This window comes from Pleuronectes platessa, chromosome 8 (genome assembly GCF_947347685.1).
Source record: "Pleuronectes platessa chromosome 8, fPlePla1.1, whole genome shotgun sequence".
In the NCBI taxonomy this organism is placed as follows: domain Eukaryota; kingdom Metazoa; phylum Chordata; class Actinopteri; order Pleuronectiformes; family Pleuronectidae; genus Pleuronectes; species Pleuronectes platessa.
The window spans coordinates 14,758,113-14,774,474 of NC_070633.1; the positions used below are offsets into that span (position 1 = coordinate 14,758,113).

Here is a 16,362-nt window from a genome sequence, read left to right on the forward strand (position 1 = left end):
AGGGGGTGTTGCCTCCGAGTGGCCATATTGAGAGGAGTGCGTGATGTGGAGAGCAGTTCTGGTTGAAGAAATCCTCCCTGCACACAGCCACTTGTGACGATGGCGGCCAGTGAGATGGATGCTTTCGTGGTAAGTGCGATGATTCACGATCCGGTGTTGTTGATGTCGATATTGATATCCGCTGGCATGGAGGATGCAGGCGTATGTATAGAGTCTAGCTTAAGGCGGTGATGAGGAGAGATGTGTCGGAGGATGCAGCGGGATCACTGCGGTGGTGGTGGCGAGGAGGAGGAGGAGGAGGCTCGTTATGTCTAATGAATGTGATGAAGGCTGAGGAGGATTCTGCACGAGCGATGCGTCGTGCGACCATTTTGATGGAAGCGTTGCTGTCCAGCGTGAGGCAGCACAAAGCCCGAGCCTCAGCACTTCGCTGTCAGCGTGTGACAGGTGTGTGTGCTGAACGCTGCACAGGACGGAACCAAAGGGCCAAAGAGCAGGGACAGCAGGCAGCAAGAGAGCGAGTTAAGAGGATAAACATAAGTAGCAGTCAGGCGAGGGCTATTCCAGCTCCTCGAGACTCAGCAGTGTGCATTGCTCAGCGACTATCTCACCATGCGTCAGCCAGACATGCAATTCGTGCCAACGTGTTCATTAGGAGCGTTGTCATATCTGACGTGTGTGGTGGCCTTGTGTTTACAGGCTGAGCTGCAAATGATGGGAGAGTTTGCTGAAGTAGGTTAAGGGGGGTGATGAGAGTACCAGCCAGCAGCTTGGATATCCTCCCACCCTGAGAAATAACATCACATAAAGAGCTCTTTGTGTGTGTGTGTGTGTGTGTGTGTGTGTGTGTGTGTGTGTGTGTGTGTGTGTGTGTGTGTGTGTGTGTGTGTGTGTGTGTGTGTGTGTGTGTGTGTGTGTGTGTGTGTGTGTGTGTGTGTGTTGTGCTGAACGCATCCTAGTCCTCGTGTTGAGTCTTTTGCAAGATGCCAGCATCCCAGGGTGTTTTTGGTATTTGAGGGATGAACCCCCACCCCCCCAGGCCTGTACAACCAGGGCAAAACACATTAGATCTAATTAGCGTTAAATATAGATAAAATTCTTTAGTGTCAGCATTATATTTAAGTTCCCCTCCAGACATCTGTCACATCTATTCCATGCACGACTGCACTGTATTGATATACTCTATAATATAGCGTTTAAAAAAGTTACATTTCTGTGTATGTACTAAGGTCAAGTAATCATGCCACAAAATCATCTCCGAAATATGCAGGTTCAAATTCAGCTTTCAGGTTGCACAGGGACACTTTGCACGATAAAGGCCAAACACCAACGAGAGTTGCATTAGAAAAAAACATTTTAAGTGTATTGGGACTTTAATGAACCTGGAGAGTTGTCATTGTCATTTCTACTCCATCACCGAACATGAGTAAAAGCATTGCTAAATCACTAGAGAAATACAATATTTGCAGAGTATTTTTAACTCTAAACGTTTGAAAAAAATCCTATCTGTTATAATTTCTTTGTTTTAAAGTAACTGTAAATTGTTAAACGGAAGCCTGTATATCTAGTTTACTAAATATAGATAATCCAGATGATTATTAGGATTTTAGTTCTTGCGCTTTTTAAGAATCCTTACAAGACAAATTGGTTTGTGATATTCGGACTGAAATGTTTAATAGGGCGGACAATTCAGTGTGTAAACCAAGAAGACGTGACTTCACTTGAAAAGAATGCTTTTAGGCCTGATAGTATAATGTGGGTACGAGATCCAGCAGAAGGATTTTATTAACCTAACCATCTTATTGCTTTGCTTTGTCATTGTTTCCTGAGATACTTCTGGTTTGAGGCCTAAATAATGAAATATTGATGAGAATGTATTCTTTCTCCTGCCTGTTTCCAAATACCTCAGAGTGAAGGAAAGCGAAATCTGGAGCTCAGAGGCCATGTGGGATTCGACCGTCTTCCAGATCAGCTGGTCAGCAAATCAGTTGCTCAGGGGTTTAGCTTCAACATCCTCTGTGTAGGTACGTTGAAGAGTCGGGGGGGACTTTCGTGATCCAAAGTTGTTGCTCTGGACATGACATGCATTCATTGTGACTGCTGCACAAAAAGCATTGCACGTTCTTCTCTGTGTCTTGGCGTGTCATTATTATCTTCTCCCTAGGCGAGACAGGGATCGGCAAGTCAACGCTGATGAACACTCTTTTCAATACGACATTCGAAAACGAGGAAGCCAGCCACTATGAGAGCGATGTGCATCTACGCCCACAGACCTACGATCTGCAGGAGAGCAATGTCAACCTCAAGCTGACCATCGTGCACACTGTCGGGTTTGGAGACCAGATCAACAAAGCGGAAAGGTACTTATTCATTTAGATGTTTGTTTATCAATTAAACAAACATCCATTCTGATAATAATGAGGATTTCTTCTCAGCTTCAGCTATTAATCATTTCTCCCTCTTGCTCTGGAAGTTCAGCCAACACACTTACACAATATGGCATTGAGAGATAGATCTGCCCGGCTGTTGGCATGTGAATTTGGAGGCGAAGAAAAGGAATAAGGGAATGACTGGTGGAACGAATTCAATCTCAATAGACATTTGAGTGCTCCAACAGCAGCATAAAAGGCTGCAGGATGCTTGGCTGTGAGATTGTAGTGTGTGAATTTGTAACCAGGATGCTACATGTCTTTTTGACAACAAAACCCAATTCAAAGTTTAATGTTCATAAAAGTTAGGATAAAATAACAATGCTTATTTTTTAAATATTTTTTGCAGCCACAAACCGATTCTTGAGTACATTGACACCCAGTTTGAAAGGTATCTTGAGGAAGAGCTGAAAATAAAGCGTTCCCTCTGCAACTACCACGACACAAGAATCCACATCTGCCTGTACTTCATCGCTCCCAACGGCCACTCCCTGAAGTCTCTGGATCTCGTCACAATGAAGAAACTGGACAGCAAGGTAACCACACACAGAGACCTGCACTGTGTGTTTCAAGAGTTCATTTGACTCATTTTCTAGTCTGTTACTATAATATTATGTTTTCTCCATGCAGGTCAACATCATCCCTGTCATTGCAAAGGCAGACACAGTTTCCAGGAGTGAACTGGATAAATTAAAGATAAAGATAATGAGCGAGCTGGTCAGCAACGGAGTTCAGATTTATCAGTTCCCCACAGAGGATGAGGCCGTCGCAGAGATCAACTCCTCCATGAATGTAAGTCCTAGAAATAAAACCACATATACAATGCAAAAAATAGTATATGGTATATATATGTTGTACGTGATTGTTGTTATAACAGTAGGAATATTCTGTTTTTGGCTGTTGTTCACATAAGGAGACAGATTACAAGTTAATGTCTATTCTCACTTTCCCCGACAACTGTTTTCTCTTTTAGCCTGTACCTATCTTTACCGCTGCCATAGAGGTTATGTTTTCATCTGCGTTTGTTTGTTATTTAGAAGGATTAAGCAAAAGCTACTGCACGGATTACAACTTAAAGGCGGGAGAAAGGTGCGGTATGGGTCAAGAAGGAATCCATTAAAATTTGTTGCAGATCCGTGCAGGGGGGATTTCTCCGAGAATTATTATTGGATCTTGGTGAAAAAAATCTGAGAATGTCTTCAATGTGGTGCAGATCAAAATAAAAATCTGGATCTAGTGAATTTAAATGAGATTTCACAAGTGGACTGCTGGGCCTTGGCAGAGGGACCACTCTGCTTCTGAATCACTGCCCACATATCTGGATCAGTGTTTTTCCAGCATTCTAAACAGAGAAATATGATAATAAAGTGATAGTAATTCTAGTAGAACTAGAATGGCACTCAGCTGGCCCCTCCACAAAATGTTATGGAACTCATTAAGTAGTTTTCGAAAACCCTGCAAACTAACAAACGGGCGCAGACGAAAACATAACTTCTTGGCGCGGGTTATATTGTATCAGTCAGTTTATCATGAATATCATTTAATGATTGTTACAGCAAAGTAGGAGATTTCGAGGCACAATAAAAGCCAAACTTTGAATCCATACAGGTTGTAATATACATTTTTTTATCTTGCATATGAAAGAAGATCTATAATTTTAACCACACTGTATTATTGCTTTATGTTTCAGACACATCTTCCCTTTGCTATGGTTGGAAGTGTAGAAGACGTTAAAGTAGGAAATAAGATGGTGAAAGCGAGACTGTACCCCTGGGGAATAGTACAGGGTGAGTCCACTGATTTGATTTGACAAGCGTCATTAAATTCTCTCAGACAGTAGAGCTAATTAGTCCGACGCCTGCTGCCGAACTATTATTAGTTTTCCAGATAAGATTTAATATAATTATATCATTATATATAATTATCCTGATTCGCTTTGTTGCAAGCGCAGTAAACTCAGAGTTGACAATTACGATTTTCAGTAAAAGCAAAAAGGTTAAATAACCAAGCCTTTTTCTTTTCTTTTCCAGTGGAGAATGAGAACCACTGTGACTTTGTGAAGCTGAGGGAGATGCTGCTGCGTGTGAACATGGAGGATCTCCGTGATCAAACGCACGCTCGGCACTATGAACTCTACCGTCGCTGCAAGCTGGAAGAGATGGGCTTCAAGGACACCGGCCCTGACAGCCAGTCCTTCAGGTGAGTTTAGGCATAATGCTGTTGAAATGCATTTGGGCGATTTACCTCAGTGGAAAGGCCACAACCGCTGATAAATTTATATTTTTGAACAGCACATTGAAATCCATGTTTATTTAACTCGGTGAGATGTAAATGAATTAATCAGATTAGACCCCTGTAGGGTAACTTAGGTCACTATATCACATTCATGTCCTGATTGACCATATCTGTGTTCTGTGTCCACAGAGAAATTAAGTGTATAAATGTAACTTTATTTTATGTTGGAAATAGAGATGAAATGGTGCGGTAATTTTGTATCACAATTGACTCAAAGGATCAGTATTATCATGTATTATCATGTGAAATGTTCAAAAAGTACTGAAACACAAACTTAAGATTTATATCTTATTTATTATCAACAAAAATCATGATAATATTTTAATTACTCATTTGAGCGGAGGAGACAACATTGACCCCAAACATGACAAAATAACAGCCTTTGTTAAACGCATGCAATTTTGAGATATTGGATGATGCTAGAAACAGCCAGAACACTCGCAGCTCTCCTGGTGTTACAGCCGTCTAGTCTACTACTCTTACTAGACCTGTTCATAAATGGCTTCAGATTGAATTGAATGTTTCCATCCTTTCGATCATCAGCCTTCATGATACATACGAAGCCAAGCGGAAGGAGTTCATTGTGGAGCTGCAGCGCAAAGAGGAAGAAATGAGGCAGATGTTTGTCAGCAAAGTGAAGGAGACAGAAGCAGAGCTGAAAGAAAAGGAAAAAGAGGTGAGGACTGACATCATGAAATAACATTGATGAAAACACACCGCCACTGGTTTGCCTCACATTGTGCACTGTCCCATCATTATCGTCATCATCTCTAGCTTCATGAGAGGTTCGAGCAGCTCAAGCGGATGCACCAGGATGAAAAGAAGAATCTGGAAGAGAAAAGACGGGAACTGGAGGAAGAGATGAACGCCTTCAACAGAAGAAAGGTTGCAGCTGAGACGCTGATGGGACAGGCCCTGCAGGGCTGCTCACAACAGCCGTTCAAGAAGGACAAGGACAAGAAGAAGTAAGTCTGCTTTTCTGCATGTGTTTGATTTGCATTGCTGCTCAACTGGTTTCTATATGGATTCAAAAGCAAATAAAACTTCAAAAATAGTTAATCACAATGATCTCTCAAGCAGGTCAAGGATAACCTGTTATTTGTCACACAAACATTATATTCATATATTCTTTGAGTCAGTCTGGACGGAGGAGGGAGGTGTACATTGTTTTCAATGAGATATTGTTATCTTCTCAGGAGCCATGTTGGCTCAGAAACTGATACAGGCACAGATTCAGACTGACACTGTGTGCCCAGACACAGTTAGAAGGCTCACAGTGTGCATGGCACTGCCTGATGCTTGCGTCTCTGCAGGCTGACCTGGCAGATCAGGGAGGGGCACTTCTGTTTACGTTTAACATCATAGTCATAGAATCATAGTCATTTCTGCAGGTGTAGACATTAAATATCAGGATCTACTTAGTTATATAGACCCAAATATGCACAAATACAGAAGCCAGGTTGAGTTTTTACTTGCTTCAAGAGGCTTTACACAGGAAGTGAAAATATGAATGTAGCCAGTGTAATGGGACACTGAGCTCCATTTCTACTTCTCAAATTCTGCAGCCAGTGATTCTTTGGCTACAATATACAAGCTAGATTTAGACCCAGAAGTTAGTTGTTACTGTAGAGAATAGATATGTATTGGATAATGCAAGTGTCAAAAACTTTAGTCCCACTGCTGCCTTATTTCATTCCGAATGTCGATATTTAGATACAAGGTCTTTTAAACAATTAATCAGTGTCAGAAGAATACACTGAAATTCTCTAACATGTTTTTAATAGCTGAAAACAGTTATGTTTAGCAGTTTAAAGTACTGGGGACATCTTTTGTCCACACTTAATAAACTGGATTAAATGTGTTTGTTTTAATAAAACAAAGATGTGATGCGTTTTCCAACATGCAACTTAAACAGGAAGCTAAAATCTCCATGAATGTTGGAGTTGCCCCTCACACTTAATACAACAGAAATATATAGTTGGACCTCTCAATCTCTCCAGATGACATTTTTGAAAGAAATTTGATGCTTAAAAAAGATACAACACTGTTACAGTCTTTATTTTTTTCTATTGATTTCTACCATACTTCAAATCCTGCATTTTTTTTCTTTATTCCATATGTTGTCTTATTTCTTTTCCCCTTTCAGTTGAATTATGGATCAAACATCCAGGAATGTGTCCACCGTCAGCATGGGAAAAACAGGCTGTTATAACTTACTGACACTGTATGTGTGGACTCAATGACACAGTGACGGTGCACGTATGTGAGCCTGAATAATGGGGTGGCTCTAAGCCACTGTGTACTTTTGGATCAAAAAGGTAGCTTTGCTCAGTGTGTTTAATTTGTTCCTGGTGCTGACTCTGCGGGACACATGATAACACATCTGTGGACTGTTTTCATAAGATGAAGCGTGTGTTTTTTCATTTGCTGTCCATGAATGTGTCCATGTTCTGAAGTCTATATTTCTCAGAGACCCTGAAAGCACTTCATATATTCAGGAGACTGAGTCAGAATCTCTTTTTTGTAAAATATAATTTTTAATAGTCGATATAAAAATACTGATGGTTGATCTTTTTAATTGTTGGTAGTTATTATTTGAGGTCAGATAATTCTGTAGTTAGATGATTAGGTAAGATAATTGAAACATCTAACCACCACTCAATGCATTGTTATAAAACTGAGAAAATAATTGAATTTTTGTACAGTGAGTCTGGAAACAAGCAAATATTTTGCCTTCATTACAATAAAAAATTATGATTTGAAAACACAAATAGAGGATCAGTTTATCTCTTTGTCAGCAGAACCCGAACCCCTTTAGTTCTTTCAGTCCTCACTTCCCATCACATCAGTCATTTGTATGATTCATATTGTACCTGCTGTCATCTCCAAAACAAGGTTTCTAATCCTTTTGGTTTATTAACAGTGTTTCTGTCTGAGTCGTTTAATTCTAGCTTCAGTTTTTTACTTCACTGGGTGGTATTAACAGGATAAATAACAAAATGCTGAATTCACTTTATCATTTGCACTAATTCTCAGTTGTAAAGATATTGTGCTGTTAATTAATCTATAGACTTGCTTGTTCATTAAAATGTTTTTTCTTTCCTTTCCATAGCTTCTTTAGTCTTCCATCTGCCTGCTCCTTAACCTCAGGAAGGAATTTGAATTAGAAGATTTTCTACCACAGCAAAATGATCACAGACTAATAACAATGAAGTGTATTATTTTCACAATGTGAAATAACAAGTTTTATAGAAATGCACTTAACATCTCTGGAGGTGAGTCAGTCTGCAGTCTTCCCTGTCTACTTAACTCTCCTTGAAACCTTTAAGCAGTGCTCTGTAGCATGGTCTCCGCATGGCTCTTAACCTTCATTCCCACGATGATTAAAACGTCGTCATAGCCAAAACTTCTGTTTTTGTACTAAATGTCTACCTTCTCTAATCTGCCATGTTTTGCTTGTAGTTTTTGACTGATGACAGTTTACACTGTGAAGTATAAAGTATACTATAAAGTGACGTAGAATTGCTGTTAAAGGTTGTACAGATTGAGCATTATATTATAATTTACATGCACTTTAAATCAATCATAGTACAAATACATTTACTTATTATAAAAGGTACATTATCATGTTTACATGTCAAACCCTTAGTTTGCGTCTGAAAGATGTAGCTGGGAGTATTTCTTAGTTTCAGACTTGTATGTAATGCTGTTACATTAAATAAGCCTAGATGTAGACAAATTCAACCTGAAACCTGTGTCAGTAAATCTGTATGGTGGATGTGAGTTGGCCCACGACAAGATTTGTATATCCTTGGCTAATAAAGAGTTACTTTATTGAAAATGTGTGTTGTTCTCTCTACAACCGCTCCCACAGACAGAGAAGAAAACATGTTGTTGTAACCCGTGGTCTCAGCACTTTCCAGATTGTTCCAGAAACCTGCCAGGGGATATCCCTTTAAAAAGAAGAGGCAGCTTTGCGTGTTAATGCTTGCTCAATAAATACAGTCAGTGAATTTAATTTTGAAGAAATCCTTAAGTTTTACATAAAAATTACATATTTGCGTTTCTTTCTGATATGTTGTAAAGTGCATCTTCTCATAGTCTTTATTTTATCGATTGCTAGAGTAAGACGCTCAATGGTGTTTAAATTATATATATTGTCACTTTATGGAAGGACAAATAACCTCGCTTCATTAATTTATCATCAATTAATTTCATGATTAACCCAAAAAAACATAGTCCCGCCTCCCTAACAGTGATTAGTCCCCCTGTTTGTGAAGGGCGGGCTTTAATCGAGAATGCCTGTGACTTTAGCCAATTGTCATTCTGCAGCATGGGCGTCATTGGTGGCGTGACCAATGACAGCTCACCATGTCCGGACATGGGCATGGTTTTAGGGCAACGTTACTACGTGAACTGCCCTTTTCCCCGTCGCTTCACGCCAAGGGTAGGGGGGTGTGCAGAGGCAGAAACAATCCTCCGCTTAAAACTTTCTTTAATCAAAGTTCATACCTACATTTTTGTGTGTTTTTAAACTTATTTTTACTCGCTTGTTTGAAACGCGTGGAGACTTTTCCCCCCCCCACCGTTGATTTTCCATAATATTCAAGGCAGCGTAACTCGAGACAAGGTAGGTTATCTAATCTTTCTTCTTTCTCCCGTTAACCAACAACATGTTTAACTTGTAAGGACATCAGGCCGGTCTGTGACCTAACGTCACCCTGTTGTGTGTTTGTGTGTGTGTGTTTGTGTGTGTGTCAGCAACATGAAGCAAGCTAGCTTCACTCTCTTAACAGTGGAAGCTGATAGCCAGCGCTAGCAGCTGTAGCTAACAGCGACGTCCTTAACGTTAAAATTAGTTTGACCTTTTTCCTCTGTCGTCCTTGAGTGTAACGGTAAACGGACACCGTCGCTACAGTGTCGTGGGTTCGAGTTCCAGTCAGGGTTTCACAGTTTAACCGGTGTAAACTCCCTGGGGTCTGTTGTCAAGCGTTAGCTCTCCATTCGTGTGTGCGGCAGGGACATGTCCAGACATGACTCCGGTTTCCCTGTTCCACTCACGACCTGAGCCTGACGCGGTGAGCCAGTGTCATAACGCTGCTCAAACAAGACATGATCCTTTGACTTTATACCCTGACCTGAATACAATCACACACTATAACAGATAGTGAGTATATTTGTCGCCTCTGTTGTGTGTGTTTCCACAGCCTGTTTCGTCCAGTTCAATGGCAGCTGCTGTTAAAAAGCCTTCATCAAAATAACATACATATTTGAAAGCAGTCCATGTCTCAGCCACTCCTGCGCAATCACATGTATTCTTATTACATTTACGTTGAGTACAACCTACATGGATTTTATATTCCAAACCATTTCTATTAAAACACAATTGGATAATGTAACACCACTTTATTTAATGTGAATATTTCCCCTCATTGGTCTGAGCTATAAATGATTTTGGTAGAAGACTTATTGAAACATTTATATTAAAGTTTCGATATGTACTCTGATTTAGTGATCTTGAAAGAACATGTCTGCTCTTGGATCACAAAATTATCATTTAATTCACTGTGGTACAGGAATTTTGTATCATATGACCCGATACAGTGTCTTATTAAACTCCCCATAGGGTTTTTAAGTGAATATTCAACTTAAAGTTAAATCTTAAGTATATGCAGCTGTATTCATATCTACGTTTGCTATATATTACATACATTTTTATAGTCACAAAATCAACATTGTCACTTAACTAGTCCTTTCAAATCTGATAAAATATAGTAGAAATTACCAGAAGAGATTGCATACCTCTGCCAAGGCTCAACAGTCCCTTTATGAAACCACATTTAAATTGACTAGATATGGGTTGTTATTTTGATCTGCACCAAATTGTACACACTCATAAATCAGTCCCCTAAACATGGCTGATTAAAAAATAAATAATAACATGTGGAAAAATGATCTAGCATTGTTGAAGAAAGTTAAACAAATTCCTGGATGGGTTCTTCCCTGATCCATACGTATAATAACGACATGTCACTAGATTAAGTTTGATTTAGTCTGTATTATTCAGCTCTACTTTCTTTCCTTCACAGATGATTGACACAGTAACAGGACCTGGAACCCCACCCTTTGCCGTTCAGCTGAAGGCTCTAACCGATCTAGAGGGCCGATACCAACCTAAGCTGAGCGGCTTGAGGTTCATTGAATGCGCCCAGGACAACGGCCTCAGGATGACCGCCAGACTCCGGGAGCTGGAGGTGAAGGACCTGCTCTCTCTGACCAGGTTCTTTGGTTTCAGCTCAGACAGCTTTTCACTGGCCATCAGCATACTGGATCGATTCTTATCAGTAATGAAGGTTTGTACACAGCAAGGATCATGTTTATCTTGTTGCTTAGACTATAATTGTTTAAAAAAACTTTCTAATCTTATTTTGTCTTCTGTGCTCTACAGATTCAGCCAAAACACCTGTCCTGTGTGGGCCTGTGCTGCTTCTATATTGCTGTGAAGTCCTCTGAAGAGGAAAAGAACGTGCCTCTGGCCAATGAACTGATCCGCATCAGTCAGAATCGCTTCACAGTGCCTGACATGATTAGGATGGAGAAGATCATCATGGAGAAGCTCTACTGGAAGGTGAAGGCCCCCACAGCGCTCCGCTTCCTCCGCCTTTTTCACAGCCACATCCAGGAGCAGCTCGACGCTGAGAGGTAAGGACAGATGGTCACATCGACCTGCAGGGCTGAACCGTGACTCAACTAGATTATGTTTACACTACTAAAATGTGTCTTCTCATATTTGGCTATGAAGTGAACACTAGCCAGAAATATTCTAAGGCTAACAGGCACAGTCCTACTTTTAATCATGTAGATTATTCAGACGTGTACTTAATTTAATTGACATCAGTCTTATTGTCGTTTTTTATTTCACTGAAGCAGACATCTAATCTAGTGGCCTCTGCCTCATATCATTTTAGATATAAGTTGGAGTCTTGACACTAACAGAATTTCCCCTTTTCCAGCAAGCAGATCCTGAGTCTTGACAGACTGGAAGCTCAGCTGAAAGCTTGTCACTGCTCATTCGTCTTCTCTAAAATAAAGGTAGGCTAAAATAACCGGTCTCATCATTTTAAGATGGCCTGTTTGCAGTGTAATATTTTATTTATGTTCAAGAAATTAGCTCTATCCAGCAGCTTCACTTTGCTAACAATTTGACACTATAAACAAAACAGCTCAAGTATAAAGTAGGTCATCTCAAACTGTTGTCAGATGGTGTCATGTTTTCTGGGCTGGATCCTCAGACAAACCTGGTGCCTGCGTTGACAGTTTTTGGTTTTTAAGAATGTCTTCTCTCTTTATCTGCAGCCATCTCTGCTTGCTATGGCTGTGCTGTGTTATGAGGCCCAGGAACAACACGACCCTGAGCACACTGACAAAATATCAGAGGCCCTGAAAAGTCTGCAGCAGCAGCTGAAGGTATGCACCAACTGTTTTCATAAACATGCCTCTGTGCTGCACAGAACAACTTACAAGTAATAGCGATACAGCTCGGATGTGCTGCCACAACTGAGTTCTTTTGTGTGTTTTTCTTCTGTGCAGATCAGAGATGGGGACCTGGTTTGTGTGCGGGAGTTTGTTGGGAAATGTCTGGCTGAATACGCCACCACCAAGTGCTCCAAACCGAACACCCAGAGACTTCGCTGGACCATCTCGGGTAGAACTGCCCGTCAGCTGAAGCATAGCTACTACAAGATCGCTCATCTTCCCACAATACCCGAATCAGCTTATTAAAACCTGGGGGTACAGATGGGTGACCTTACATGGGGAGAAAATATACAACAAATTGTCTCTCTCAGATTGAATGAAACTTTGTGGTGTCGTGTTGTAAGGTCACCCATGTACTATCTATTATTTTCCTTACAGATCTTCATCGCTGATGATGGATTTCTTTAAGGAAAAGTTTTCCTCAAGTTTGTAATCATGCATATATGAAATGCACAATATTCATCTTCCCGTAGAACTTAGAGTAATGCCCTGCAAAAGGTTTTCCTAATGCAGGACATTAGTCTGAAGATTTACTTCCCTTATTTGAGTTTTCTTGCACACCTGTACAGTATGTTCTTGTTTTAATCCGTACCAAGATGTTTGGCCTTTCCTGGAACGGGTTGCTGGTTTTAAGCAATTAAGTATAGAACCACCTAGGTCCTCAGTCCACCATGTGGAAGAGGAGGGAGAAGGATTTTGTGAACAACAAAAATGGAACCAAGAAATCGGGCCCAAAATCCTTAACTCCCACCCTAGGTTGCTAAACTGTCCTGAATGCACACTCCTACCCAAGGTGATTTTTTGTTTTTTATGTTCACAGCGAAGGGAAATCTGGTTTTCTCCAGTGAATAGAGGCTAGTGACAATCCTGTCACAAACGGCTAAAAGTACTATTTGAGCCGTAATGTCAGCAGAGGTTGCAGATTAGTTGTTTTCACAGATTCTTAATTTGTTGACCCTGACACAAGTGTATTGATGATTTCAGTTGTCAATTATACAGAGAACACTAAAAAATTGGTTGTTGCAGTGGAAATGTGGATTTGAATTCGTATTGACTTTTCTTTGCCAGTTTCCCTGTTTAGTGTAAGTTTCTTTTAGTGAGAAATTAAATGTGTTCTCAAATTAAAAATTGCTTATTGAATACAACATCTGGTTAACCAATGCGCTTGTACCTTTCAATAAAACTTTATTGAAAAGCTATTGCTTGTTTGTTTCTTCAGTGAAAGTTTATCATTCTCAAAGGCTTTTTACAAACGGATCTAACATATCAATCAGCTTTCTTAACCCATACACCTTGTAACTTTGGCCCAAAAAAAAAAAGTTCTTTATTGTGAAAGAGGCAGAAGAAATGAAGGAAAACCTTCTTTTGCAAACAATTGTGTCCTGTTGACAGCTTGATGTGAGAGTTCTTCTGAAAGCAAAACTTCCGGCTTCATGTAGCAGACAGTCTGATGGATCCACTGTCATAGATGTCCTGTAGTGTTCATTAAGTGTGAAATGTTGTTGACATCATAGTGAGGGTCACTTCTGTAAACTGGAAAAGTCAGGACCACCGCCAGCAAAATTCCCAGAGATCTCTGCACCGCTGAAGTCGAATCCGGGGTTCTGTCAAACCGGAGGATAATATTAAATTACCAGGAAGCCTGTTTCCATTCAGCACCAGCATACGTTATTCATTCGACAAATTTAGGCTGAATATACAATTGACTGAGAATTCATGGCCCATTTTTCTTAAAACCTGCTAAAAAAAAATCAGTTTTAATAAGTACAAATGGATAAAAAAAACCACCATTACTTTGTTCCTCTGGATCCACAGATCACACCAGTGAAATGTATATTTTTTCTTATCAACTACTAAATGTGTTACCCCTCCTGTCTCATTCCATATACACTGTAAACAATGGCGTTAGAAAGCATTAATACACCATTTACCAGAACTCAAAATGAGTTGACAGACTAAAATAAGAACTACTTGTGTGTTACCAGATTGTGAAAACTGTTTGAATCATTTGACCACTTCTTTCTTGAAGAGAACTGTAGACAATCTGGATTTTAATCCATTTATAGCATCTTATTAACACTGCAGATTTAATGATCAAAACCCTAAGTGATATTTCACGTCCTGGCAACCTTAAATAGGTCTTTTGGGGACTTGTATCCTATTTAAACCTTTGTAAATTTGTTGAAAACCAATTTTTATACTTAAATAATGGGTGGCTTACAACAAAGTATTACCAACCAGACTAACGAAGCAGTGGCCATATGGCATATGTAGAGTAAGACCGGTGTAAAGTTGATAACTAAGAAAACAGACTTTGCACCAAACACCATGACCCTTCAAATAGCAGGACATCAAACTAACCTCCCGTTGGAACCTCTCCAGTGTGAGCTTCCTCTGCATCTGGTCCTGGACCCAGGCGTTTGCACAGTACTCCCCCTCCAGCAGAGAGGACCAGCAGTTCCCCGCCTCTCTGTTGGTCTTCATCAGAATGATGCGGATGAGACACCTGTCCTCTGAAGAAGAAAAACAGACAAAACATGAAAAGAGATAAACGTGTAGCTTTTCTCACTTGATGTCAGAGTTCAGTTCTTAAAGGCATGCAACTCACCGAGTGTCCATGTTGCCTCATCAGACACGGTTATGTCAAACAACTTTCCCTGGGAGGGCAGGAAAAAGAGATTGTGAGGTTAATGTATGTTCTCTCAGTCAAGCTTGATATAAAGTAATTTAAAGTTTAATTGTTTTAATTGTAAAGGGATCACTATGAGTTGGGTTTAACTTAAGTCAACCTTTGATCATTACTTCCTTTACTCTTTCCTTGCATGATACTAATCTGTTCCAGGTGGAATATGAAGAAAAGACTTATAACTGCTTGGTTTTTGCAAAGAATGGAGAAGAAACTGATTTTAAGTCTGCTCAATCTGAATGTGAAAAATGATCTGTCAAAATTTACTTTCACTTTCAGATCATATTTTGTCAGTTTCAAACTTTTGGCCAGGGTCTGGCTTAAGGGGGAATTAAAAAGGAGTTTATTGAAAACATTGTTGTATTTGTCAAAGATTCAAATCTGAACTTGCAGTTTCCAGATGATGTCTTTGAATTATAATTCATGTATTCCAAATAACCAAACAATTGGACCGTTTTGACTCCATGCTCAGTTGGACTACTCAACATCAACAGCAATAGAGTGATGATGCAAGAAGCTTTTACAGTGAGTCAGCATGTACAGGACTATATCCTGGAACTAACTAACTTAAATAGTATTAATATAAGTACTCTCACTCTTTCCTATTTACCATCACATAATATCTGATGCTGCTCAAATCAACAACAAAACAAGGACTTCCACTCTCAGGGTATAATTCTAAAACACCTACAGTTAGCTGACATGTTTCGAGCAGGGCTTCTTCCTCATTGTAATCACAGCTTTTTACTAAAAACCTGAAGGCAGAAAATGTCAACACCACCTGCTCAGTTAAGATCACACATCTTTTTACTACCTTGAATATTTCCTGTCCCTTCACTTGCAGCTCGATGTCTCTGGACCCCAGGCGGCACTTGACCTCTTTGGCCGTGGTCCCCTGCGGCACATGGACCTCGATGAACACCTCCTCCATGGTCTGGTACCAGGAGCCCCAGTCGGTCTTGCAGGGGACGACTCCGCTCTTCTCGTCGAAGTTCACCGACATGATGCGGCTCCACTCCGTCCGACAGGTCGGCTGACAGGTCGGTTAGCTCTGCCGGCTAGCAGAGAAGTTGTGCTAGCAGTTTCCTGCGCAGTCAGTCTTCGCCGCAGTTTCCGCACTGACGACGGAACATGGCGAAATGAAGAATAGTTTTATTTCTGTTGGTTGAGTTCAACTGGAATCTGGAAAACATCCAGTCCAACTAATTGAAATGGAAAAGCTCAAAATGTGATTCGCTCATTTTGCCCCTCCAGTTCTCGAAACTTCTTCTTCTCTGTGTTGTATCCATTTCCGATTGTAAACAACTAAATGGCTGCAGCGCCATCTGCTGTCTCATAAGCGGAATTGCAACTAGAAAACAACGAGAGACATATGTCAGGCTTTTATCCTTAATATTATTATATTATTATTATCAT

General features: G+C 40.2%; 3 protein-coding genes across 5 annotated transcripts; 2 read left to right on the forward strand and 1 right to left on the reverse strand.

The window, feature by feature from the left end:
• LOC128445791 (septin-8-A) lies at positions 1-8,559 on the forward strand. 3 transcript variants are annotated; one of them, XR_008339507.1, is made up of 11 exons: positions 1-129; positions 1,910-2,024; positions 2,165-2,360; positions 2,779-2,965; positions 3,060-3,221; positions 4,120-4,216; positions 4,460-4,628; positions 5,268-5,400; positions 5,499-5,689; positions 6,871-7,042; positions 7,837-8,558. XR_008339507.1 is itself a non-coding variant. In XM_053428635.1 (10 exons), the coding sequence occupies exons 1-10, from the start codon at positions 100-102 to the stop codon at positions 6,872-6,874; spliced, it is 1,284 nt and encodes a 427-aa protein (XP_053284610.1). In that variant the 5' UTR covers positions 1-99; the 3' UTR covers positions 6,875-8,559. The 3 variants fall into 3 exon arrangements, 2 of the variants coding, with proteins under 2 accessions (XP_053284610.1, XP_053284609.1); XM_053428635.1 differs by having other exon boundaries at positions 6,871-8,559; XM_053428634.1 differs by lacking the exon at positions 6,871-7,042 and having other exon boundaries at positions 7,837-8,557.
• A 567-nt stretch (positions 8,560-9,126) lies between these two features.
• ccng1 (cyclin G1) lies at positions 9,127-13,459 on the forward strand. Its single transcript, XM_053428638.1, has 6 exons — positions 9,127-9,354; positions 10,814-11,077; positions 11,173-11,426; positions 11,738-11,816; positions 12,081-12,191; positions 12,315-13,459. The coding sequence occupies exons 2-6, from the start codon at positions 10,814-10,816 to the stop codon at positions 12,504-12,506; spliced, it is 900 nt and encodes a 299-aa protein (XP_053284613.1). The 5' UTR covers positions 9,127-9,354; the 3' UTR covers positions 12,507-13,459.
• On the reverse strand, positions 12,687-16,232 carry nudcd2 (NudC domain containing 2). The gene is made up of 4 exons (XM_053428639.1): positions 15,761-16,232; positions 14,869-14,917; positions 14,622-14,773; positions 12,687-13,864 (listed from the first exon to the last, which is right to left on the reverse strand). Exons 1-4 carry the CDS (start codon positions 15,947-15,949, stop codon positions 13,781-13,783), a joined length of 474 nt encoding a protein of 157 aa, XP_053284614.1. The 5' UTR covers positions 15,950-16,232; the 3' UTR covers positions 12,687-13,780.
• Between the last annotated feature and the right edge of the window lie 130 nt (positions 16,233-16,362).

Excerpts from the sequence above, each read along its gene's own strand:
- LOC128445791 (XM_053428634.1), top strand. The coding sequence starts at position 100 with ATGGCGGCCAGTGAGATGGATGCTTTCGTG. Across the intron at positions 4,217-4,459 it reads CCCCTGGGGAATAGTACAGG|TGGAGAATGAGAACCACTGT; the intron begins GTGAGTCCACTG and ends TTTCTTTTCCAG. Across the intron at positions 4,629-5,267 it reads CCTGACAGCCAGTCCTTCAG|CCTTCATGATACATACGAAG; the intron begins GTGAGTTTAGGC and ends TTCGATCATCAG.
- ccng1 (XM_053428638.1), top strand. The coding sequence starts at position 10,814 with ATGATTGACACAGTAACAGGACCTGGAACCCCACCCTTTGCCGTTCAG. Across the intron at positions 11,078-11,172 it reads GATTCTTATCAGTAATGAAG|ATTCAGCCAAAACACCTGTC; the intron begins GTTTGTACACAG and ends TGTGCTCTACAG. Across the intron at positions 11,427-11,737 it reads GAGCAGCTCGACGCTGAGAG|CAAGCAGATCCTGAGTCTTG; the intron begins GTAAGGACAGAT and ends CCCCTTTTCCAG.
- nudcd2 (XM_053428639.1), bottom strand. The coding sequence starts at position 15,949 with ATGTCGGTGAACTTCGACGAGAAGAGCGGAGTCGTCCCCTGCAAGACC. Across the intron at positions 14,918-15,760 it reads AGGGACAGGAAATATTCAAG|GGAAAGTTGTTTGACATAAC; the intron begins GTAGTAAAAAGA and ends CTGCCCTCCCAG. Across the intron at positions 14,774-14,868 it reads TGAGGCAACATGGACACTCG|AGGACAGGTGTCTCATCCGC; the intron begins GTGAGTTGCATG and ends TTTCTTCTTCAG.